We start from the raw sequence: 26669 nt of genomic DNA, 5'->3' as shown, positions 1-26669 counted from the left end.
ATATTTTTATGTTTTTACTTATTCAATTTTTCATCTTCCAAATTAGCCTCAAATTTTATACAAACGGGAACTGGACCCAAATCTCTATTTCATATAGTAATTGAAACATTGACACATGAAAAGCTACCCTCCAATCTAAAATTGCAAAAGAACCTGTTTGGCATCCTCATTCAGCTGTCAAAATGGCCTCCCCCACCCCCCAAAAAAAAAAAAACCCAACTTATCAATCATCAATCAATAAAAGAGTTGGAAGATCCTTTGGAGGTTTCACCAAAATTACCATCTTCACTTTCCCTCACTTATCCATCTCTCAACACTCTCTTCTTTCACTTTTGTAGCCATTCATTTGATGACTTGCAAATCATATTGTAAGCTGCAACCTGGCGGATAGCCCTCACTCCTCTTCCTCAAAGTCCATGAGAAAATCAGTCAAGTTCTCAGAATCATCGACTGCCTCTTCCAAGGACATTGGATCCTCCTTTTTCGGCTTACCCTGCATGCTCAAGGGACAATGCATTAGGAATTTTGCTTGAAACAGCCCGTAAGAAAGTGAGCAACTACAACTCTAAATTAGCATTCAAGTCCGGACGTGTGCTGTCACAGCTTTTTAACCTCTCAAAATTTTCCTCACCTCAATACATGTGATGCTCATGCAAGATAATCACAGCCCAAATAAAAGAAATAAAAATCATATTACACGACTTCCCAGCCGGACAAAAGAAAAAGAATGACATGAGCAAGCACCTTTGACTTTCGAAGCTGAGGTGTACTTTTAAGAACACTCCAATTGCGATTGATTTTCTCTTCCTCTCCTTCACCATCAACTTCACTGTCATCATCATCTTCATCCTATAAAGTATTTAAGCATGAGGCAATCACTTCCAAAATAGATATGAAAGATAGGATGTAAGCTAAAGCAGAAAAGATGACTAGACTCACTTCATTTTCGCCGATATCAACAGCTCGGGCCATAGCATCATCTAAATCTGTCATCTGCGGTAATTACAATTTTATCAATAACTAGTTGAAATCACTTCTAATGATGTTTCATTTGCTTCAATGGTTCTATCATGCATCCTTTACCCAGTTAAAAATATTGAATCTAACTCGACAACCAATAAATAAATGTCACGTAGCTAATTGAAATGGCACAACTGGATTTTGTTCTTCAATCCATTTATAGTCATGTTTTAGTTACCTCAAGTTCTTCAGTCTTCTCCATTGCCAAAATTTTCTCAAGTTCCTCCCTCGATATAATTTTGCCATGCTGATCAAAGTAAGGAAAAATAAGCACTTGATAGAGGCAATAATAGATGGGGAACAAAACTTAAGCATAGGACTTAAAAAAAGACCAAGAACAAAGGGAGGAAGAGGGGACATCGAGGGTTCTTCAGCAGAAAGCTTATAGCACTGGTGAAGTACTACAAATTGCAACAAGCCACCAACTATATGCAACACTTAATTTTACTGCCAGACCACAGTTTACGAGGCTACATGAGCCTATTTAATTATTTAGACCGAACTGCATAAACCATTTCACATTTTAACAGAATGACTGATCCTAAAATAAATAAACCATTTTAACTAAAATAAAATCTGCTTATTCAATTTGAGAGGAGTAAAAGAATAGGTCTAAACTTAGAATATTAACCTCCTTCAGATAGGCCAGCATATTTGGCGTTGGTTCATGAAAATCTGGTCCTCTATAATCAATCACTTCATCTGGATCTTGAATGTAGTTCACAGTTGGGTAAACAGGATCTCCACCCCAAACTGCAAGGACCAAAGGAGTTGTTAAAATGCAAGAACCAAATATAAAACACGATGATGCTAATAGGTTTTGCTCCTTGCCAGTGATTTTCTCGTGATAGTTTTAGCAGGTAGGAGAAGCAAATAGGAAGGAAAATCACTAGATCAATATCATTATTACTGCCAAAAAAAGTGACAATAGCATGTGCGGTTAAATTTAGAAGTAGCACTCCAAAATATCACACCTACAAGTAGGGGCGAAGAAGCATGAATTTCAAATTTAGACCTCAGTTACAAATGTAATATGGGATTGGGAGTACAAGAGAAAAACATAAAGGAAAAAAAATACATCTTTTATTCTAGACCATAAGAGTGAAAACATGGGTCAAATGCTAAGACCATAAGAGTGAAAACATGGGTCAAATGCTAACTTCTACACCAATATATCCATTAATATGCATCGTAAATCTAACCAGGAAAGTAAAATTTTACAAGCTATATAGAGCTGCCAGTGTTTCAGAAAGTACTATAACTATATCTGCTTGACAACAAAAGAAAAATCTAGGCACTAAGAAAAACTTATCAGTATGAAGTGCGTACTTTGCTTTATTTGATCTTCTTGCATTCGCATTGCTAGAGGATCCCTTCGAATACGGGCATCAGTGCCCATCATAATCCTGTATTCTCGATCTGTTTGATAACTGAACATTTCAATCAGTTGAGCATTTTCATCTTCACCAGTCTCTTCAAAATGTTTCTGAATAGCTTCTCGTGAAGTGTCTCTTTTCCATGCTTTCACCCATTCAGAGTAGTAAGCCACTGGACCAATTCTTTCTAGTCTTTCTTGTTCAGCTTTCAACCTGCAAAAATCAGCACCTAGCTGAGCATAAAAAAGTTCTTTTTAAAGACCTTGATTCCAAAGCAAGTTTTTGCCAATAATAATCAAGATGCAAGTTTGATGCCTTGCAAAAACATGAGAGAAAAAACCATGGCAAGCATAAATAGAACTCAGACATTTATAACTAGTTTATTAGCTCATTTCAAACATCCTTTGGGTACCTATTCTTGATTAAGAAAACCTCCTCCTTTTTGCACCACTTTTTACCTATTTAACTTCCCACTTCAACTGTTATTCACTTTCATTTAGTTAACAGTCCATATCTCCTAATCCTGTTTCAGCCTTTAGATTTTAATAGGAGAAAGGACGAAAGAGAGAAAGTGAACATTTCTAAAGCATCACATATGGGTTAAACCTTTCTTCCTTGAAAAGATGGCGCCTAGCTCTGTAAAGGGAAGTTTCAGTTAATGTTGGATGTTCACCATAAAGCTTCACTTGCCCAGTCTCAGCCATTGCTTTCAGAAAAACCTAAAAAAATAAGAGACAATGTCAGTTGTCAGCATCAAATATAGAAAATCAAAGCCTCTTTAAGAAGAAACTGAAATGCATAGAAGTGCGGTATGCATATATCTAATCACGGAATGAGGCTACTTTAGGTTTCAGCACAAAGCAAAGAAATGAAACAAGGCTTACTTAAGCATCATAAAGTAATTTGACTTGTGAGAAATAGCAATAGATACAGAGCTGCTGGTGAATGGACTCAAATAAGAACATATCAGGATTTGAAAGTCAATCCATCTCTTTTGACAACATTTTGAGGACATTCATGTGGAGAACAGTGGTGAATTGCATAAATGAAAATCATCCGGGAGTATGATCATTGCCTTAGATATCACTGAGGTAGGACCAACTGATCCAAATTCAAACCTTTGAAAGCACATGTTTCATTGCATGAAAACACATGGAAACTAACCGTTTCTCTCTCTTTACATACACACACATGCCCATGCACATATACCCTTCGCAGCACACAAGCACATAAAAAAGGTTAAAATAATAATTTTTTAAAAAAAAACTTTTGGGCTGCTTGGTTAGAGATGAACGCAATTTCTATCAAAGATAAAAGAAATTTTGGCACTAACTGTTTCAACATCAGGTCGTCTCCTTTGCCATCTAGACCATTGTTCTTTTTCTGGCTTTCTCCAATTCCACCATAGTTCTTCACTAGTAAGTGGTTCCTCTAGTGGTTTCTTTACTTTTGGATCAATAAACGGATGAGGGCGTCCAAATTTCTTGTCTAATTCATACTCAGTTTCTTCATCTTCTTTAGTTTCTGTCTGGTAAATTACATACTCAGATGAGGAATCTTTAGGATCGTCAACTATGTCCTCCACAATTTCAGGCACAACAGGCTCGTTTGGTTCAGTGCTCACTTGAGAAGATTGAGCAACAGCCGATGTTTTATGCTTCTTCCTCCTACTTCCCGGGCTTTTTCCATATGACGGGGATCCTGCAGAAGTTCCAGTTGGTTCAGGTGCCCTGGCAGCCCTGACTCGACTAGCAGTGCCTTCAGGCCAGTACTCCTCTTCTGGAATACTTGCACGTGCACCAGATGCTGGTTCAAGCTGCCCAGAAGTCGAGTCGATATAGCTATAATATGGAGGACGCTCGACAGAGACATGCTCAATTGGCTCCTCTTTCTTCTCACACTTAATACAAGGAAATAAATTAGCTCTCTTCGACACTTTATTCAAGCCAACTCTAGCTTGCAATATTCCTGCTGGAAAATAGCCTATAGACGAGATCTGGAAAATTCACAAAAAACGAAAGGCAATAGTAAATAAAGCTAAACAGAACAAAATCAAGCAATTTTCATTTTTCACTGAACAAAAATGCAAATTTTTGAACATTTTACTTCCTGACGTATGGTAAAATATGCAGACAGAAAAGTAGAAAACACAAAGTTAAAAAAAATAGTCCACTTATATTTTGATTTCTGTTAAGTTCAGAACTGTATACTATTTTCGCATCATAAACAAACAAACAAACTAACTAACTAAACAGGAAAGTTCAATGTTATAAAGCTTCTATATTTTGATTTCTGGGTTCAACAAACAAACACATGATTAAAGCAGATTACCAACTATATTTATTCGTTATATGAAACAGCAAATTACTTTTAGAATGAAAAACAGTATATCAGAATTACATGCTTAAAAGTTCAAACTCAATCATAAAAAATAAATATCATGAAATTTCACCACAAAAAAAAAGAAGAAAAAAAAAACCTGTAAGTGATTGTAGCCTGGTTTCCCAGCAGTTAGGAATCTATCTGCCAAAAATCCCCAAAAAGGGGAATTTAATGAAATGTAAACGAAAAAAAAAATCTAATAATTTTAGCAAAGAGGAAAAAAGAACGCACCTTTACATAGAAAGTTTACTGATAAAGATGACATTTTCAGTTTAACTTAATACTCGAAATATAATTGGAGAAGAGAGAAATAAAATTAATCAGTTTGGGCACTGAGAAAATGGAGAGGCATTAGCTAAGAGAGTGGGGGGGTTTGGTCTGGATTTTGGGGTTTAGCTTTAGGGACAGTGAGTGCGAGGACGTCTATGAAAATTTCAAGTTTCATTGAGCGGATAAGGTCGTCAACACGATGTAGCTTAACCTTTTAGGCTGTTAACGTTAGCTAGTATGTTTTACCCAAACTTCGCATGGGTTAATTTTGGAATAAATTATAAAATAAAAATTGAGAGGTTATAATTGCCTTACTTTTCATATATCACTTCCTATATTTTTATTAAATTTTAGAGGTTATTTTCTAAGACTTTCTCAATTTAAATTTTTAAGTTTAATTGTTAACTTCATTAACTTTATTAATTTTTATTAAATTTATTTATATAATATTTTAAAATTAAAAATATAATTGATTACCATATGACAAAAGGAATATTGAAATAAACTTAAGTTTAACTAATAATTTTAAAAATGTTAACTATTTTTAAATTTTACGTCACTGTTTTAATTTCAGTAAAATATTTAGACTAAATAATAATATTATAAAAAGTGTGATACCAAATTATGTCAAATATTAAAGTATAAGTAAATTTAAATATAATAGAAAGATTACAATGTAAATTTATTCATTAAAATTTACTGTTATCTTTTAATGTCTGAAAAAAAAAGATGACTTAAACATGCCTTATACAAGGAAGCCTTACATTATAAAAGTTGAGTATAAAAATATAAAGATTAAATTTTGAGTGTAATACATAAACTAACATTTAAAATTTGACCATTGTTATATGATATTAAAAAAATTAAAAATTAAAATTTTAATTTAACTATTCTTGTAATGCAGAAAAAAAAAACCTTTTCGTGCTTGTCACTATAAGGAAAGTCCTAAGTTTTATGTATAGTTTATAGATATTGATAAAGGTATAATTGAGCCAAGCCAAGTTCAAATACGATTAAGCTCGAGCTTAATCAAATATCTATTTTTAAATTCGAGGTCAATTGAGCATTTATTTTTAAGCTCGAGCTCGGGTTGAGATATAATCGAGCTACTTGAGCTCAACTTAATTAAACTATTTTACCAAATTTTGTGTTCAATTTCAATTCAATAATTAAGTTTAAGGTTAATAATATATTAAAGAGAATAATGTAATTTGATAATATAAAAATATGAAAAGCTCGATAAGGCTCGCAAGTTGTTTGAGTCAACTATTACTAAGTTTGAATTCAGTTCGAACGATAACTCGAGCTGCTCAGGCTCGGCTCAATAATTATCGAATCAAATTCGAATTTAAGTAGCTTGCAAGCACTAGTGTCTCATTTACACCCCTAAATATAAATAGAATAAAGGGACCAAAAATGATATCTAACAAATTTCATATACAACGCAAAAGAAGAAGAAAATGTGAGATACGTGTTAGCATGAAATATTTATCTAATGTGTTACTTATATTTTTTGCCCGATGTAGTACTTGCATTTGAAAAAAAAATTATACATTTTCGTATTTGATAGTAATTATGTTAACTTCTAATGTTTAATTTGAGTTTGATTTGATCAAAATTTATAAGTAATTAAAAATAACAATAATTATCTTTTATCAAATTAACCTTAAAATATGGTGTAATCTATCTTTTTTTTTAGTGTTTAACCTATTTTCTAAAATTTATTTATCATTAATTATTGAATAATGCATAAATTAATTTTTTATGATTAATATATCATTTGGTATTTGGGTTTGATTTTTAAATGTGATACTTATTTTTTAGTATGGTACTCGTATTTGGAAAAAGTTACACATGTATCCAAAGTTATCCATGTTAACTTTTAGTGTTCAATTTGAGTTTTAGATATTAACATTTAACTTTCATCAAATCAACTTTGAAACTCGAATTGAATACTAAAAGTTAATTAGCTTTGGATACTTGAGTAAGTTTTGCTAAATATAAGTACCATATTGAAAAAATTAAATATCACAATAAAAATCAAACTCAAATATCAAATGATGTATTAATCATAAGAAATTTAATTTATGCATTATTTAATAATTAATGATAAAGAAATTTTAGAAACTAGGTTAAACATTAAAAAATAGGGTAGACTATATGACTTGTCCTAAACTTTATTTAAAATTAAATTTCAGTCACCCAACTTTTAAAAGTTATATAATAGCTACTAACGTTATCGATTTGTTACATTTTAGTCACTTGTTCATTAACTTTATTTAAAATTATATTTCAGTCACCCAACCCTCATTTTGAATATTATCCTCCTGTTAAAATAGAATGTCAAGAATGCTAATGTATCGCAAATAAAAGAAAAAACAGAACACACCGATTTTACGTGGAAATGTAATGTAATATCTAATAAAGTAATGTAGTAAGGCTGAAACATCTTATTCAAATCAATATTAAACAAAGAAAGTAAACTTCTATACAAATTTTTCTTATGCAGCCCCTACTATACTTGTATTTTATTTTAATCATGTAACATCCCGAAATAGGGTCTAAACGGAACAGTGTTGTGAAACCACAAATTCGAGGTAGAAAAATTTATTTTATTATTATTTTGAGGTTCATGGTATGATTACATGATTGTGTGAAAATTTCGTGATGAAATTCTATGCATAAAGTGCTTAAGTTGAGGTTAGGGACTAAATCGAATAATTTGCAAAACTTGCATTCTAGAAGTTTTTAGTATGAAATTGCTTTGGAATATTAATTAGGAGGGTTTAAATAACAATTTGACCAATTTTAAGTTCATGGACAAAAATTAGGACATGAAAGGAATTTTTGAAAGTTTAGTAAGGAAGGGCAATTTGGTCATTTGGATATTAAATGAATTAAAAAGGGAAAAATAACACAAAAATGGTCATCTTCTCAATTAGTTTCTGCCGATTTTTTCTCTCCTCCATAGCTAGGGTTTCTTCAACTTTCAAGCTTCATAGTAAGTGATTCCAAGCCCTGTTTTTAATGATCTTTACGTTTTTGGAGTCCCGGTAACTTGATTAAGCTTATTCTAGAAATAATTCAACCTAGGGTTCATTTTTGAAAAAATACCCATAGCTGAAATTTGTGTATTTTGGTGTTTTATGATAGAATATGAGGTTTTAAATTATGTTAAACAACTTATGCTACTCGGTTTTAAGTGAAAACGAGTAAAAGGGCTTAAATCGGGAAAAAAAATACCAATAGTCATAAGTATATGTTAGAGTGTGATTTTGATATTGCCATAGAAGGGAAAATGATCAGCATGTCATAAAACATAAGAAAATAGGATGAAGTTTAATTTACGAGCCTTGGGGCAAAAGTGCAAATATGTGAAAGTTTAGGGGTAAAAATATAATTTTTCCAAAGTTTGGGTCAAGGACTGTTTTAATAAATGTGAATATTAAATAAGTTAAATTTACTATTATAGATCAAGAAGAACGAAATTCGGGAGTAGATCGGGGAAAAGAAAAAGTAAATGACTAAATTGTAAAGTTTAGTCACATTTTGTATCAAGGTAAGTTACAGTGAATAAATGTAATATTCTTTTATTTTACATTATTATTGTAACGGCCTAATTTTCAGTGGTGTCGGAAATGGTGATTTGAGATCACTAAATTCGACAAATAAGATTGAACAAGATAGTAATTTAATATTTATGAGTCAAGTAAGAATTTAGAAGAATTTGTGAAATGGTGAAATTAGTGAATTAAAAGAATTTATTAGGTCAAGCGGGTCAAAAATGAGGTATCGAGACCTCAAAGTTGAAAATCGAGCTATAAATATTTTTATAAATATTTATGGAGTGTCATTGAGTTAGTATTAAAGTTTAGTTAGAAAATTTTAACGTTTGGATGGCTAATTAATTGAAAAGGATTAAATTGAAAATAGCACAAAATTTGTTAAATTGTGAGTAAATAGCTTAAGTATTTAAAAGATGGATTTAAAGAGCAATTAGACCCAAAGGTTAATGGCTGGACGGTTTGGGTATGAAATAAGCAAGAAAACAATGTGAACAAGGGCAAAATTGGAAATAGATAAAAGTTAATAGTTAAATAATGATGTAATTGAAAAATCTAGACATTTTCTTCATAATTTCTCAGCCAAAACGCCATAGAAGGTCTGGAGAAAGCTGGTTTTCATATTTTTACATCATGTGAGTCTAATTCTTGCTTTTTCTTGATAATTTTATGTTTTTATGACTTTTACAATTAGGTCCACTTGTAGAATTCATTAGTTTTTGATTTTATGGGTGAAATTGGAAGTTACCCTGGATGGATAAGGAATTTTATGATGAATTATTATGAAATTTAAGTTCTAATTTCATATTAAGGTGGTTTTATTAAGTGATTTTGATAGGAAATGATATTTAGGACCTAATTGTGAAAAAGTTGTGAATTGAAGGTTGCTGTTGAAATTCAGAATATAAAAGGTTTTGAAATAGTTTACAATGATAAAATAAAGTGTTAATTGAGAAAAATTAGTTCAATTGATGGGTGAATTGAGTAGGGACTAAATTGTGAAAAGCAGTAAATTTTAGGGTAAAAGTGCAATTTCGAAATTTGAACAGCATAAATTGTGAAGTGAAATAGAAATCAAATAAATGCTAATGAGTAGAAATATTTTATATTATAGATCAAGAATCCAAAGAAGAACGAGGAAAAGAAAAAGTTGCGGAATAGTCCTAAATTTCAATATCTTCTACAAATTAGCGGGTAAGTTCATATGGTTGAATTTAGATGTTTATTTGTGAATGATTGAAGTTTATAATGTGTTATTATATCTGAATTTGTTGTGGGATTGTGTAGATTTTGTTAATGAAAGAATAAATGTGGAAATGCAAATTAGGAAAAACGCAGGATTGAGTACGTTCAGTATCGTGACGTGTGATGAATTGATTGGATAAGACCATGGTTGTTCCATGGCAAAGTGTGAAATGTAGGTATGGTATTATCCATACTTGAAATGTGAAATGTAGGTATGGTATTATCCATCTTGAAATGTGAAATGTAGGTATGGTATTATCAAATCCATCTTGAGTTAAGAAATGTAGATATGGCATTTCCCATACCGAGTTGAAAATGTAGGTATGGTATTTCAATGAGGAAAACCATACTGAGTTGTGAATCGTGGCATTGAGCAACGACGTACTCAATTTAAAGCCGTTTCCTAATTTGATTATAAGAAATAAAAGAAGTGATCCAAATGAAAGAGATTGAGTAGTTGTTCTTGTTGAGCTCAACTATGTGAATTATTATAACAATGGTTGTGAATCGCAGGAAACTTTAGTAAATGTTTTGGTATTGTTTGGAAATATTATGTTTGGTAAGCATTACTTTTAACCTATGAACTTACTAAGCTTCAATAAGCTTACTTGTGTGTGTTTAATATTTTTATGTAGATTGACTTGAAGTGAAGTGGGTAGATCGGATCAACACAACAAAGCACACTATCCAGATCAATTCGGTAGCTTTTGTTTTATGTTTGAAGATTTATATGGCATGTATAGAGTTTGAATGAATTGAAGTAAAGATGTTATAAACTAGTTAACAATATTTGTACTAAAATAGTTTTCGTAAGTAGCAGTAGTTTGACTTTGAAAAATCACTAAAAATAGTAGAAATGGAATTAAATAATGAATAAATTATGGAATCGAATCTCGATGAGTCTATTTTCATATGGAAGAAGCAAAACAGGTATATGAGCTATATTTTATGAGATGTTTAAATTTTTGTGAAACAGGGCAGAGCAATTTCTGGATCCCCTATTCTGACTTTTGAAATTCACCATAAATTTTACAAAGATAATTAGAAGTCATACTTTATATGTACAGATTCCTTATTGAGTCTAGTTTTATTAGAGACAAACGGCATAGTCATTGAAGCTCTGTACAGAGAGATATCTGATTTGTAATACACAAAGGTCAGAGTAGTCAAACCTGAAACAGGGAGATTTTAAATAATAAACTGTACTAATTGGCTTGACCAAAATTCTAAAAAAATTGGTAAGTAGATATATGAGTATAAATTCAGAGAAAATTTACGGATTTGGATTTGAGTTTTATAACTAGAGATATGAATTATTTAGCAACTATGACACAGTTGGACAGCTTATGCAGAAAGTGTGATATAAATTGTTTGAATTTGTTTAAGTGCTCAAATAAGTTTAGTAATGCCTCGTGCTCGACTCTGGCGACGGTCTCGAGTAAAGCGGGCGTTACAATTATTGTCAATTTCCAGCATTTATATATTATGTTATGAAAATATTTAAAGTCAAATTTAAGGTGAAGTGACAGAGGAAAAGTGTTAGAAAGCCCCGGTTGAACCCTAGAAATGTTAGGATATTAGGGTTGGCGGTGATGTAACGAAATGAGCCATGTAAGTCCATATTAGAAATATGGCTTTGGAGACAGGATTGAGCCATGTAAGTCCATATTATATATGGCATTGGAGACAGAATAATTCATGTAAGTCCATGTCAAAGACATGGCATTGGCGAGATATTGAAAGGCAGAACGACCCTAGTATCCTTAGTATTCCGAGTGGTTCAACGGGTCGAGTACGAGTTAAATTACAGTGAATTAGCAACAAATGAAAAGTAGATTATATTTATGAAAAAGGAAATGTCAGGTAAGAAAGAAGGTAAGGAATAAAGAAGAAGATAGAAATTGAGAAGTAAAGAAATTTATGATGTTAGATGATATTATGCATAATTATCCATTATGTTGAATGTTGTGATTTATTTGCTTGTAAGCTTACTAAGCCTAGTGCTTAATCTCTTTATTTTTTCTTCTTATAGTACTTATCTAGCCACTCGGGATCGAAGGAAAGCGTCGGAGGCCGATCACACTATCAAAGAAATAACTCAAGATAATTAGACGTTTTGTTTTGGGTATGGCATGTATAGAAACTTAACTATTTTTGGTATAATATGAACAATGAATGATGTGTAAATACTTGCTAGTGATTAGCTAATAAAATGGCCGATGATATACATGTTTATTAATATGTATGATTGAATGGTGATTATCACATGAAAATTATGAAAAATGTGAAAGTAACCTAAAAACAGATTCAAGTAACAGAAATGATGTAACTTTTAAAAATCACTAAAAATTGTAGAAACATAGTTTGAAGATGAGTAATATATTAAATTAAATCTTATTATGTCTATTTTCTTATGGAATAAGCAAAAAAGGTAAACATTTTGTATTTTATAAGATATCTGAGTTTTAGTGAAATAGGGCTAGAGCGATTTTTGGATCCCCTGTTCCAACTTTATAAATTCACCATAAATTTTACAAAAATAATTAGGTGGTGTAATTCATATTTCTAGAATCCTTATTGAATCTAGTTTTAATAGAAACAAATGGTACAGCCATATGAATTTTGTACAGAGATAAAAGTGGTTCGTAGTAAGTAGAGGCCAGTGCAGTCGAATTCTGAAATAGTAGTAACTTTAACTAATAAACTGTATTAATTGGCTATGTAAAAAATTCTAGAAAACAATCAGTAGATATATATATGAGTCTAGTTTTAGGAAAAATTTACGGATCTTAATTTCGAATTTTAAAACTCGAGAAATGAATTTTTAAGCAACCATGACACAGAAAAATAGTTTATTCCGAAAATTAAAATAAGTAGTTTAGAGTTGTTTAAAAGGTAAGATAAGTTTAGTAACACCTCAATCTTCACTCTGGTGACGATTTCGGGCATGGGGGTGTTACATTTATTGGTATCACAGCAGGTTTAGTCAGTTCTCGGAACAGTTAGTGTGAGAAAAAGTCTAGCTATACATGTCATACTTGTATTTTGATAGTGTGACGACTCACGACGATTTTAAATATTTTGTTTTATAGTAATGGATCCCAAAGTAGTGGTGATGATGATGTAGAAAGTAATGCGCTGCTCCCACGGAAGGCGGCGCCATCCGAGAATAGGCCATAATAGTTGATCGGGGAGGAGTGACTCGAGAAGCTCTCTTCCGAGCTTTGAATGATTTGTTTGCCGAGTTCGTTAAATGCAATTGGCGATTAATTTCACCCCTCATGATTCTTAGGCTACCCATGTAGCTCAAGCTTCCCGATCCACAGTACAATGGTAAGAGAAAAGCCACCAGTTGATAGAATCAGAAACAAGGCGGAAGAGTTCCAAGCAACAAAAGATGATGATGCGAAAAAGCGAATTTTGGTTAGAAAATACTATCGAGTCTTTGACGAATTATCTTGTACACCGAGGAATGTATGAAATGTGTAGTATCACTTCTTAGAGACTCAATTTACTACTGGTGGAAGACACTTGTATCAGTTGTACCAAAGAAGAGGGTCACTTGGGATTTCTTTCAGGAGGAATTTCGTAAAAAGTACATCAGTCAGAGGTTTATTAACCAGAAGAGAAAGGAATTCCTGGAATTGAAACAAGACAATATGACAGTGACCGATTATGAGCGCGAATTTGTCAGGCTTAGTAAATATGCTCGAGAATGTGTGTCCACCGAGGCTATCATGTGTAAAAGGTTTGAGGATGGGTTAAATGATGATATCCGACTGTCAGTGGGTGTCCTAGAAATAAAAGAGTTCGTTATTTTAGTTGAGAGAGCCTGTAAGGCAGAGGAGCTGTTAAAAAGAAAAGGCAAAATTGAGATAGAGACACAAGATACAAAAAAAAGACAGATGAGTAGATCATTTCAGGCTACATCTAAGAGGCCCAAAGAGTTTTCTACCAGATCTAGCTTTTCGGCAGGGCAATCTAGTCAGAATAGAGGTAGCAGATTTAAGGATCCGAAGGCTCAGACCACCTCGACTACGAGTGTAGGTAATGTCAGACAAGGTAAATGAGGGTGTTCACGGTGTGGTAGACTTTATTATGGTCCTTGTCGGGCAGGCGAAAATGTTTGCTATAAATGTGGTGCTCCAGATCATTTTGGACGAGAATGTCCGAAGTGGCTAGCCGAGAGGTAACACAGAGTGCTAGATCCTAAATGCTCCTACTAGAGGCGATCATTGAGGCAACCGGAGTAGGAGCAAATGTGAGGTACCTCTAGAGATTCGGTGTGAGACCGGATGTTAGAGCCCTGCAAGGACTTATGCTATTCGTGCACGCGAAGAGGCATCCTCTCCCGATGTGATTACGGGTACATTTTCTCTACATGATGTTAATGTCATTGCTCTGATTGATCCGGGTTCGACTCATTCTTATGTTTGTATGAAATTGATGCCTAGTATAAGTATGCCTATAGAATCTACAGAATTTGTGATTAAAGTATCGAATCCATTAGGCAAGCATGTATTAGTAGATAAAGTATGTATAAATTATCCTTTAATGATTAGAGGCTACTGTTTTCCGGCTGATCTCATGCTATTGCCATTTGATGAGTTTGATGTGATTCTTGGTATGGATTGGTTGACTACACATGATGTGATAGTGAATTGTGGAAAGAAATTCATTGAGTTGAAGTGTGAAAATAGTGAAATTCTTCGGGTTAATTCAGAAGAGTCAGATAGTTTATTTCTCATAATTTCTGTTATGTCTGCTCAGAAATGTTTGAGAAAAGGGTATGAAGCTTATCTTGCTTTTGTGTTGAACACTAAAGATCCAGAATTGAAAATTGAATCAGTACCTGTGGTATGTGAGTTTCCCGATGTGTTTCCGGAAGAACTACCATGTTTGCCTCCTGTTAGAGAAGTTGAGTTTGGTATTGAGTTGATTCCAGGGACCACGCCCATTTCTATTGCTCCTTATAGAATGGCTCCTTTGGAATTGAAAAAATTGAAAGCTCAGTTGCAGGAATTAACAGATAAAGGCTTGGTAAGACCCAGTAGTTCACCATGGGGTGCACCAGTGCTATTTGTGAAAAAGAAAGACGGATCGATGAGATTGTGCATAGATTATCGGCAACTTAACAAGGTAACAGTAAAGAACAAGTATCCATTGCCTAGAATTGATGATCTGTTTGATCAATTGAAGGGAGCTACTGTGTTTTCCAAGATAGATTTGAGATTCGGATACTATCAGTTGCGAGTTAAAGAGTTAGATGTCCTGAAGACTGCTTTCCGGACTAGGTATGGTCATTATGAGTTCCTTGTGATGCCATTTGGCTTGACTAATGCTCCTGCCATTTTCATGGACTTAATGAACCGAATTTTCAGACCGTACTTAGATAAGTTTGTAGTTGTGTTCATTGATGATATTTTGATTTATTCTCATGATGAGACTGAGCATGCAGAGCATTTGAGAACAGTTTTACAAATTCTGAGAGATAATCAGTTGTATGCCAAGTTCAGCAAAAGTGAGTTCTGGTTACGAGAAGTTGGTTTTCTTGGACATATTGTCTCAGGTGAAGGTATTAAGGTTGATACGAGCAAGATTTCAGCCATTGTTGATTGGAAGCCTCCTGGAAATGTATCAGAAGTTAGAAGTTTTCTTGGTCTTGCCGGACATTATAGACGATTTGTGAAGGGATTTTCCATGATAGCTACCCCGTTGACGAGACTACTACTGTAACACCCCCTTTACTCGATACCGTCACCGGAGTCGAGCACGAGGCATTACTAAACTTATTTGAGCACTTAAACAAATTCAAACAATTTATATCACACTTTCCGGATAAGCTGTCCAAGCTGCGTTCATGATGCAAAAAAATCATATCTCGAGTTACAAAACTCGAAATCCAAATCCGTAAATTTTCCCCAAATCTAGGCTCATATATCTACTTACTAATTTTTTCTAGAATTTTGATTGGGCCAATTAGTACAGTTTATTAGTTGAAGTCTCCCTGTTTGAGGGTTCGGTTGCTCTGACCCTGTTCACTACGAACCAAATTTCTCCATGTACAGAATTCAAATAACCAATACGTTTATTTCTATTAAAATAGACTCAATAAGGAATCCATACATATATAGTATGACTCCTAATTAATTGTTTACAATTTTTAATGATTTTACAAATCAGAACAGGGAGTTCAAAATCACTCGACCTTGTCTCACAAAAATTCAAATATCTCCGATATGAAAGCCTTTTGCTTACACCGTTTCTTCTATGTGAAACTAGATTCAATAAGATTTAATTTCATATTTTATTTAACCTCTAATTAGATTTTCATGATTTATGGTAAATTTTCAAACTCAAACTACTGCTACTAACCAAAAACGCTTTAGTACAAAATGTTGTTAACTAGTTTATAACATCTTTACTTCATTTCATTTAAACTCTATACATGCCATATAAATCTTCAAACATAAAACAAAAGCTACCGAATTGATCGGATAGTGTGCTTTGTTGTGTTGATCCGATCTACCCACTTCACTTCAAGTCAATCTACATAAAAATATTAAACACACACAAGTAAGCTTATTGAAGCTTAGTAAGTTCATAGGTTAAAAGTAATGCTTACCAAACATAATATTTCCAAACAATACCAAATCATTTACTAAAGTTTCTGCGATTCACAACCATTGTTATAATAATTCACATAGTTGAGCTCAACAAGAATAACTACTCAATCTCTTTCATTTGGATCACTTCTCTTTATTTCTTATAATCAAACGGCTTACGAAATTGAGTACGTCGTTGCTCAATGCCACGATTCACAACTCAGTATGGTTTTCCTCATTGAAATACCATACCTACATTTTCAACTCGGTATGGGAAATGCCATACCTACATTTCTTAACTCAAGATGGATTTGATAATACCATACCTACATTTCACATTTCAAGTATGGATAATACCATACCTACATTTCACATTTCAGTATGGATAATACCATACCTACATTTCACACTTTTCCATGGAACAACCATGGTCTTATCCGTCAATTCATCCCACGCCACGATCTGAACATTACTCAATCCTGCGCTTTTTCCTAATTTGCATTTCCACATTTATTCTTTCATTAACAAAATCTACACAATCCCACAACAAATTAGTATATAATAACACATTATAAACTTCAATCATTCACAAATAAACATCTAAATTCAACCATATGAACTTACCCGCTAATTTGTAGAAGATATTGAAATTTAGGGACTATTCGCAACTTTTTCTTTTCCTCGTTCTTCTTTGGATTCTTGATCTATAATATAAAATATTTCTACTCATTAGCATTTATTTGATTTCTATTTCACTTCACAATTTATGCTGTTCAAATTTCGAAATTGCACTTTTACCCCAAAATTTCTGATTTTCACAATTTAGTCCCGCTCAATTCACCCATCAATTGAACTAATTTTTCTCAATTAACACTTTATTTTATCATTATAAACTATTTCAAAACCTTTTATATTCTGAATTTCAACAGCAACCTTCAATTCACAACTTTTTCACAATTAGGTCCTAAATATAATTTCCTATCAAAATCACTTAATAAAACCACCTTAATATGAAATTAGAACTTAAATTTCATAATAATTCATCATAAAATTCCCTTATCCATCCAGGGTAACTTCCAATTTCACCCATAAAATCAAAAACTAATGAATTCTACAAGTGGACCTAATTGTAAAAGTCATAAAAACATAAAATTATCAAGAAAAGCAAGAATTAAACTCACATGATGTAAAAATATGAAAAACCCGCTTTCTTCAGATCTTCTATGGCGTTTTGGCTGAGAAAATATGAAGAAATGTCTAGATTTTTCAATTACATCATTATTTAACTATTAACTTTTATCTATTTCCAATTTTGCCCCTTGTTCACATTGTTTTCTTGCTTATTTCATACCCAAACCGTCCAGCCATTAACCTTTGGGTCTAATTGCTCTTTAAATCCATCTTTTAAATACTTAAGCTATTTACTCACAATTTAACAAATTTTGTGCTATTTTCAATTTAGTCCTTTTAATTAATTAGCCATCCAAACGTTAAAATTTTCTAACTGAAACTTTAATACTAACTCAATGACACTCCATAAATATTTATAAAAATATTTATAGCTCGATTTTCAACTTTGAGGTCTCGATACCTCATTTTTGACCCGCTTGACCTAATAAATTCTTTTAATTCACTAATTTCACCATTTCACAAATTCTTCTAAATTCTTACTTGACTCATAAATATTAAATTACTATATTGTTCAATCTTATTTGTCGAATTTAGTGATCTCAAATCACCATTTCCGACACCACTTGAAAATTAGTAGTTATAACTCTCCCCTTTAAAAATTTCGTCCTCGAAATTTGTTACAAAATAGATTTGGATCTTGTGATCTCATTGACTCCTCTGTTTCCCGGTTGCCTCCTCCATACCATGTCGATGCCATAATACTTTAACCAATGGTACTCTTTTGTTCCGCAATTCCTTAACTTCACGAGCCAAAATCTTCACCGGTTCTTCGAATAAGTCATATCTGGTTGAAGCTCAATTTCGATATGGGAATTACGTGTGAAGGATCGACCTATACCGCCTTAGCATAGACACATGAAACACATTATGAATCTTCTCAAGTTCCGGAGGTAAAGCCAAATGATAAGCCACAGGACCAACCCTTTCCACAATTTCATATGGCCCTATGAATCTCGGACTTAATTTTCCCTTTTACCAAATCGTAACACCCTTTTCCATGGTGAAACTTTTAAAATACTCGATCACCCATCTGCATATTCTATGTCTCTTCGTTTTAAATCTGCATATGACTTCGACGATCTGAAGCGACTTTTAGACTATCTCGAATAATCCGGACTTTCTCTTGGTTTCTCGAATCAAATCAACCCCAACTATTTTGATTCACTCAATTCGAGACCAACACAATGGAGTCTTGCATTTTCTACCATAAAGAGCCTCAAATGGTGTCATTTTATACTAGACTGATAGCTATTGTTGTAAGCAAACTCAATAACGGTAAATACCTTTCCCAACTGTCACCAAACTCGAGTATACAACATCTTAACATATCTTCTAAAATTTGAATCACTCGCTCGATTGTCCATCTGTTTGAGGATGAAATGTTTGTACTAAAATTCAATCTGGTGCCTAAGGCTTCTTGCAATTTATTCCAAAATCTTGAAGTAAACCTCGGATCCCGATGCGAAATGATAGATATTGGAACTCCATGTAGTCTCACAATCTCGACACATACAATTCGCTAACTTATTAAGTGAAAAATCATTACATTGGAATAAAGTGTCTTGACTTTGTCAATCTATCAACAATCACCCATATCGAATCTTTCTTTCTTGGAGTCACAGCAATCGACACAAAATCCATTGAAATATGCTCCCACTTCCATTCAGAATCATAATGGGTTGTAATAAACCCGTTGGCACTTGATGCTCTGCTTTAACTTGCGGCAAATCAAACATTTTGCAATAAATTCGAAATTTCTCTTTTCATACCGAGCCACCAATATGTCTTTTGAGATCACCATACATTTTTGTACTACCGGATGAATAGAATACATACTATTATGTGCTTCAGAAAGAATATCATTCTTTAAATCGAATTATTTGGAACACAAATCCTATTATGATAGCGCAATATACCTTCATCATCAATCTTGAACTCGAATCTAAATTATCCCGAACCATTTGCCGTTTCAAAGACCAATTTTGGATCTTCATTCTGCAGCTTCGAATTTGTTGAAGAAACATTGGTTTTACCTTCAATTCTACTAATACAACACCTTCTTCATTAAGAGCCAAATGAGCATTCATTGCCGAAGTGCAAACAAGGATGACTTTCGACTCGATGCATCGGCAACTACATTAGCTTTCCACGGATGATAGTCAATAACCAAATCATAGTCTTTCAACAACTCTAACCACCGTCTCTGTCTTAAGTTCGGTTCCTTACGAGTCATTAAGTATTTCAAACTTTTGTGATCCGTATACATATAACACTTCTCACCATAGAAATAGTGTCTCCAAATTTTTAAGGCAAAAACAATTGCATTAACTTAAGATCATGTGTAGGGTAATTCTTTTCATGTGGTTTTAATTGCCGTGAAGCATAAGCCACCACCTTTCCCATTGCATTAACACACAACCCAAACCACTTAAAGATGCATCATTGTACACAACATACCAGATATACGATTCGGTTGAGTTAAGACTGGAGCTTCATTAACATTTTCTTTAATCGATCAAAGCTCTGCGACATTCATCGAGACCACATAAACTCAACATTCTTCGTAATAAAAGAGTCATTGGTGAAGCAATCATGGAAAAATTCTTTACAAAGCGGCGATAGTATCTGCTAATCCCGAAAACTTAGCACTTCGATTACATTCTTGGTGTTTTCCAATTCACCACCGCTTAGAAACTTTACTTGGATCCACACGAATTCCTTGATTGATATAATATGACCCAAATCCAACCTCATGAAGCCAAAACTCACATTTACTAAATTTAGCATATAACTGTTTTTCTCTCAAAGTCGTAGTACAATTCTCAAGTTACATGCATGTTCGGATTTTGTCTTTAAATAGACCAATATGTCATCAATAAATACCACCACAAATCTATCCAAATAAGACTGAAAAATTCGATTCATTAAATCCATAAATGCGAGGGCATTCGTTAAACCAAAAGGCATTACCAAAAATTCGTAGTGACCATACCGAGTTAAAAGCGTCTTTGGCACATCACACTCTTTAACCTTGGTGATAATACCCGGATCTAAGGTCTATTTTTGAGAACACTGCAGCACCTTCGAGTTGATCAAACAAATCATCAATACGAGGTAATGGATATTTATTTTTAATTGTTACCTTATTCAACCGCTGTAATCAATACACAATCATAGCGAACCATCTTTCTTTTTCACAAATAAGACAAAGCGCCCCAAGGTGATGTACTCGATGCGGTGAACCCTTTATCCAATAACTCTTGCAAGCTGTGTCTTCAACTCTTTTAACTCATTGGTGCCATTCTATACGGTGTTATTGATATTGAGTGCATGCGGAATTACATCAATTGTGAATTCAACCTCACGATCCGGGGTAAACCGGTAATTCCTCAGGAAACACATCAGTAAACTCATTAACAACTGACAATTGTTCCATCTTCAATTCAGAACCCCGAGTATCAAGAATATAAGCTAAAAATGCTTCATTACCTTTCCGAATCAATTTTCGAAATGTAAAAGGTGAAATAATTACGACATCATTTTTTATCCCCAAACTCATTTGAAACTATTTCCACATCGACATTTTAAATCAATCCGTTTTCTCTACAATTCACTATGGCATCGTGTTCAATCAACCAATCCATTCCAAGAATAACATCAAATTCTCGAAAGGTAACAACATTAAATCGCAGAGAATTCACAACCTTGTATTTTCGGTGGACAATTTCGACATATTAAATTAACCAACACACTTTGCCCTAGTGGATTAGTGACTTGCAATTCAAGGTCGATGGACTCAACAGTCATTTTCTTTTCTGACACTAATGCAGTGCAAATATATGAATGTGTAGATCCGGGATCAATTAAAGCATACAGAATCATCAAAAGATAGAAATTACCAGCTATCACATCCGGAGCGAAGCTTCTTCCCTTGCGGATAGCATATGTACGTCTGGTACTCTTGTCTCGATCGAGTTGCAGTATCTCTCGTTCCGAATGAACAGTCCCAGTAGCACTACTTTGACCTGAACGTTTACCTTTTTGAGGAGTATTTGCTTGCTTCTCCCCTTGTTCTCTATCTTCTTTTAATAATTGAGGATAATCCCGAATAAAATGATCAGTTCCACCACATTTATAGCAAGCTCCGGCTCTTCCCCAACACTCACCAATATGAAATCTACCACAATTTTTACATCTAAGTCTCGGAATATTTTGCACACTACTAGCACTAGCTGCTGGTTTCTTAGTTACTCCGACATCTTGTTGAGTCGTTTTACTTTTATTCGATCGTTCCGGGATTATAACAGGTCGACCAGAATCATCTCTGAACTTTTTGGCCGGAAAAGTCGAAGTTGATCTAGAGAAACTTCTTTTGTATACCTCTTTACCTCTTCTTTCTCTTTGCATCTTTCTGTTATACACTTCTTCCATCTTTTGAGCTCGATCAGACAGAATCACAAATTCCCGAATCTCTGTACCTCCAACCATCATTCTGATTTCATCATTAAGCCCTTCTTCAAATCTAATGCACATTTCTTCCTCTGTCGGAACAACATCCCGAGCATATCTACTGAGATACACAAATTCTCTTTCATATTCGGCCACTGCTTTATTCCCTTGTCGAAGATCAAGAAATTCTCTCTTCTTCTTATCTAAATATCTCTTTCCCACATACTTCTTCTTAAATTCGTTTTGGAAGAATTCCCAGGTAAGTTTATCTACAGGTACCACTGCCTCAATGGTTTCTCACCAATTACACGCTTCTTCTTTCAATAGCGAAACTCCACATCCCAATAGTCTTCCGGAGAACACATCATCTGTTTAAAAACTCTCTCCAAACTCTTTAACCAATACTCGCTTTAACCGGATCATCGTCCGATCTCCTCGAAATTCTTCACTCCAAACTTTTCGAGTTTTTCAATTGGTGTTCTTTTGCTAGATTCATCTATTAAAGAAGAACAACCGGGGTTGTGGCGGTGGTACAGAGAGGGGAGGAGGAGGTTGTTGTGCACGACTTCTTCCTTGTATTGTTTCATGATACCACCGATTCATTAATCCGTAAATCATATTTTAAGTTCTTCTCTCTCATCAAAGAAATCGGGACATTACCACTTGTTCCCTTTCGTAAGTCTGTATTCTACTATTAACTTCCTCTTCCTAACTAGCACCATCGGGTCTATCGACATCTTTACAATCTATAACAAAAATTAGTAATTAGATCGGATCATTCACATCACACTATCATGATTTATATGGCATGTATTTTAAACACTTTACACATCAAATTAGTTCCGAGAATCGACTAAACCAAAGCTCGATACCAATAAATGTAACGCCCCTTTACTCGATACCGTCACACGAGTCGAGCACGAGGCATACTAAACTTATTTGAGCACTTAAACAAATTCAAACAATTTATATCACACTTTCCGGACAAAAGCTGTCCAACTGCGTTACAGATGCAAAAAAATCATATCTCGAGTTACAAAACTCGAAATCCAAATCCGTAAATTTTCCCCAAATCTAGGCTCATATATCTACTTACTAATTTTTTCTAGAATTTTGATTGGGCCAATTAGTACAGTTTATTAGTTGAAGTCTCCCTGTTTCAGGGTTCGGCTGCTCGACCCTGTTCACTACGAACCAAATTTCTCCATGTACAGAATTCAAATAACCAATACATTTATTTCTATTAAAATAGACTCAATAAGGAATCCATACATATATAGTATGACTCCTAATTAATTGTTTACAATTTTAATGATTTTACAAATCAGAACAGGGAGTTTAAAATCACTCGACCTTGTCTCACAAAATTCAAATATCTCCGATATGAAAGCCTTTTGCTTACACCGTTTCTTCTATGTGAAACTAGATTCAATAAGATTTAATTTCATATTTTACTTAACCTCTAATTAGATTTTCATGATTTATGGTAAATTTTCAAACTCAAACTACTGCTACTAACCAAAAACTGCTTTAGTACAAAATGTTGTTAACTAGTTTATAACATCTTTACTTCATTTCATTTAAACTCTATACATGCCATATAAATCTTCAAACATAAAACAAAAGCTACCGAATTGATCTGGATAGTGTGCTTTGTTGTGTTGATCCGATCTACCCACTTCACTTCAAGTCAATCTACATAAAAATATTAAACACACACAAGTAAGCTTATTGAAGCTTAGTAAGTTCATAGGTTAAAAGTAATGCTTACCAAACATAATATTTCCAAACAATACCAAAACATTTACTAAAGTTTCCTGCGATTCACAACCATTGTTATAATAATTCACATAGTTGAGCTCAACAGTAACAACTACTCAATCTCTTTCATTTGGATCACTTCTCTTTTATTTCTTATAATCAAACGGCTTACGAAATTGAGTACGTCGTTACTCAATGCCACGATTCACAACTCAGTATGGTTTTCCTCATTGAAATACCATACCTACATTTTTCAACTCGGTATGGGAAATGCCATACCTACATTTCTTAACTCAAGATGGATTTGATAATACCATACCTACATTTCATGACTCAAGTATGGATAATACCATACCTACATTTCACATTTCAATATGGATAATACCATACCTACATTTCACACTTTGCCATGGAACAACCATGGTCTTATCAAATCAATTCATCGCACGTCACGATACGAGCATTACTTAATCCTGCGTTTTCCTAATTTCCATTTCCACATTTATTCTTTCATTAACAAAATCTACACAATCCCACAACAAATTAGTATATAATAACACATTATAAACTTCAATCATTCACAAATAAACATCTAAATTCAACCATATGAACTTACCCGGCTAATTTGTAGAAGATATTGAAATTTAGGGACTATTCGCAACTTTTTCTTTTCCTCGTTCTTCTTTGGATTCTTGATCTATAATATAAAATATTTCTACTCATTAGCATTTATTTGATTTCTATTTCACTTCACAATTTATGCTGTTCAAATTTCGAAATTGCACTTTTACCCCAAAATTTCTGATTTTCACAATTTAGTCCCCGCTCAATTCACCCATCAATTGAACTAATTTTTCTCAATTAACACTTTATTTTATCATTATAAACTATTTCAAAACCTTTTATATTCTGAATTTCAACAGCAACCTTCAATTCACAACTTTTTCACAATTAGGTCCTAAATATAATTTCCTATCAAAATCACTTAATAAAACCACCTTAATATGAAATTAGAACTTAAATTTCATAATAATTCATCATAAAATTCCCTTATCCATCCAGGGTAACTTCCAATTTCACCCATAAAATCAAAAACTAATGAATTCTACAAGTGGACCTAATTGTAAAAGTCATAAAAACATAAAATTATCAAGAAAAGCAAGAATTAAACTCACATGATGTAAAAATATGAAAACCAGCTTTCTCCAGATCTTCTATGGCGTTTTGGCTGAGAAAATATGAAGAAATGTCTAGATTTTTCAATTACATCATTATTTAACTATTAACTTTTATCTATTTCCAATTTTGCCCTTGTTCACATTGTTTTCTTGCTTATTTCATACCCAAACCGTCCAGCCATTAACCTTTGGGTCTAATTGCTCTTTAAATCCATCTTTTAAATACTTAAGCTATTTACTCACAATTTAACAAATTTTGTGCTATTTTCAATTTAGTCCTTTTTAATTAATTAGCCATCCAAACGTTAAAATTTTCTAACTGAAACTTTAATACTAACTCAATGACACTCCATAAATATTTATAAAAATATTTATAGCTCGATTTTCAACTTTGAGGTCTCGATACCTTATTTTTGACCCGTTTGACCTAATAAATTCTTTTAATTCACTAATTTCACCATTTCACAAATTCTTCTAAATTCTTACTTGACTCATAAATATTAAATTACTATCTTGTTCAATCTTATTTGTCGAATTTAGTGATCTCAAATCACCATTTCCGACACCACTGAAAATTAGACCGTTACAACTACGGAAGGATGTTAAGTTTGAATGGACTGAGAAGTGCCAACAAAGTTTTGACAAGTTAAAGGCATTGTTGATGGAAGCTCTTATCTTAGTACAGCCGGAACCGGGTAAAGAATTTGTGATTTACAGTGATGCATCCTTGAATGGGCTCGGTTGTATACTCATACAGGAAGGAAAGGTAATTGCTTATGCCTCTAGACAATTGAAGCCACATGAGAAAAATTATCCGACACATGATTTAGAGCTAGCTGCTATTGTATTTGCATTGAAGATTTGGAGACATTATTTGTATGGTGAAAGGTGCCGGATATTTACCGATCATAAAAGCTTGAAATACTTGATGACTCAAAAAGATTTGAATTTGAGGCAAAGAAGATGGTTGGAATTGCTTAAAGATTATGAGTTGGTGATTGATTATCACCCAAGTAAGGCAAATGTAGTTGCTGACGCTTTAAGTAGGAAACTTTTATTTACATTGCGAGCTTTGAATACCAATTTAGCCATGTCAGATGATGGTTCTATTTTAGCTAAATTGAGAGCTAAACCGATATTTCTTGAAGAGATTTGTGAAGCTCAGAAAGATGATAATGAGTTACAAGCTAAAAGAGTTCAATGTGAGTCAGGCATAGAATCAGATTTCTGGATTGGTTCTGATGGTTGTTTGATGTTTAGAGACAGAATATGTGTACCAATGAATGATGAGCTTATTCGGAAGATTTTACAGGAAGCACATAGCAGTCATTTATCTATTCATCCAGGCAGTACAAAAATGTATAATGATTTGAAGAAATTGTATTGGTAGGTAGGAATGAAAAGAGATATTTCAGAGTTTGTTTCTAGATGCTTGATTTGTCAACAGGTAAAGGCCGAACATCAGGTACCCTCAGGATTATTGCAGCCTGTGCTAGTTCTGGAATGGAAATGGGATCGAGTTACTATGGATTTTGTAACAGGATTGCCGTTTACACCGAGAAAGAAAGATGCAGTATGGGTTGTGATTGATAAGTTAACGAAGTCGGCTCATTTTATCCCAGTTCGTAT

At 33.4% G+C, this 26669-nt stretch overlaps 1 protein-coding gene across 1 annotated transcript; it reads right to left on the bottom strand.

The window, feature by feature from the left end:
- Window positions 1–220: 220 nt before the first annotated feature.
- Window positions 221–5279, bottom strand: LOC108449958 (protein PLASTID TRANSCRIPTIONALLY ACTIVE 12, chloroplastic). The gene is made up of 10 exons (XM_017747357.2): window positions 5010–5279; window positions 4876–4919; window positions 3730–4392; window positions 3003–3115; window positions 2350–2609; window positions 1652–1773; window positions 1199–1267; window positions 940–993; window positions 745–849; window positions 221–493 (listed from the first exon to the last, which is right to left on the bottom strand). Exons 1-10 carry the CDS (start codon window positions 5041–5043, stop codon window positions 395–397), a joined length of 1563 nt encoding a protein of 520 aa, XP_017602846.1. The 5' UTR covers window positions 5044–5279; the 3' UTR covers window positions 221–394.
- Window positions 5280–26669: the final 21390 nt, after the last annotated feature.

The sequence above is a fragment of the Gossypium arboreum genome, chromosome 5 (genome assembly GCF_025698485.1).
Source record: "Gossypium arboreum isolate Shixiya-1 chromosome 5, ASM2569848v2, whole genome shotgun sequence".
Classification (NCBI taxonomy): domain Eukaryota; kingdom Viridiplantae; phylum Streptophyta; class Magnoliopsida; order Malvales; family Malvaceae; genus Gossypium; species Gossypium arboreum.
Note: the sequence above shows the minus strand (reverse complement) of the source record. Positions and strands in the feature narration are given on the sequence as shown.

Coding starts and splice junctions, on each gene's coding strand:
- LOC108449958 (XM_017747357.2), bottom strand. CDS start 5,043: ATGTCATCTTTATCAGTAAACTTTCTATGTAAAG. Junction 2,610..3,002: donor CATCTTTTCAAGGAAGAAAG/GTTTAACCCATA, acceptor TGATTTTTGCAG/GTTGAAAGCTGAACAAGAAA. Junction 494..744: donor CTCAGCTTCGAAAGTCAAAG/GTGCTTGCTCAT, acceptor TTGAGCATGCAG/GGTAAGCCGAAAAAGGAGGA.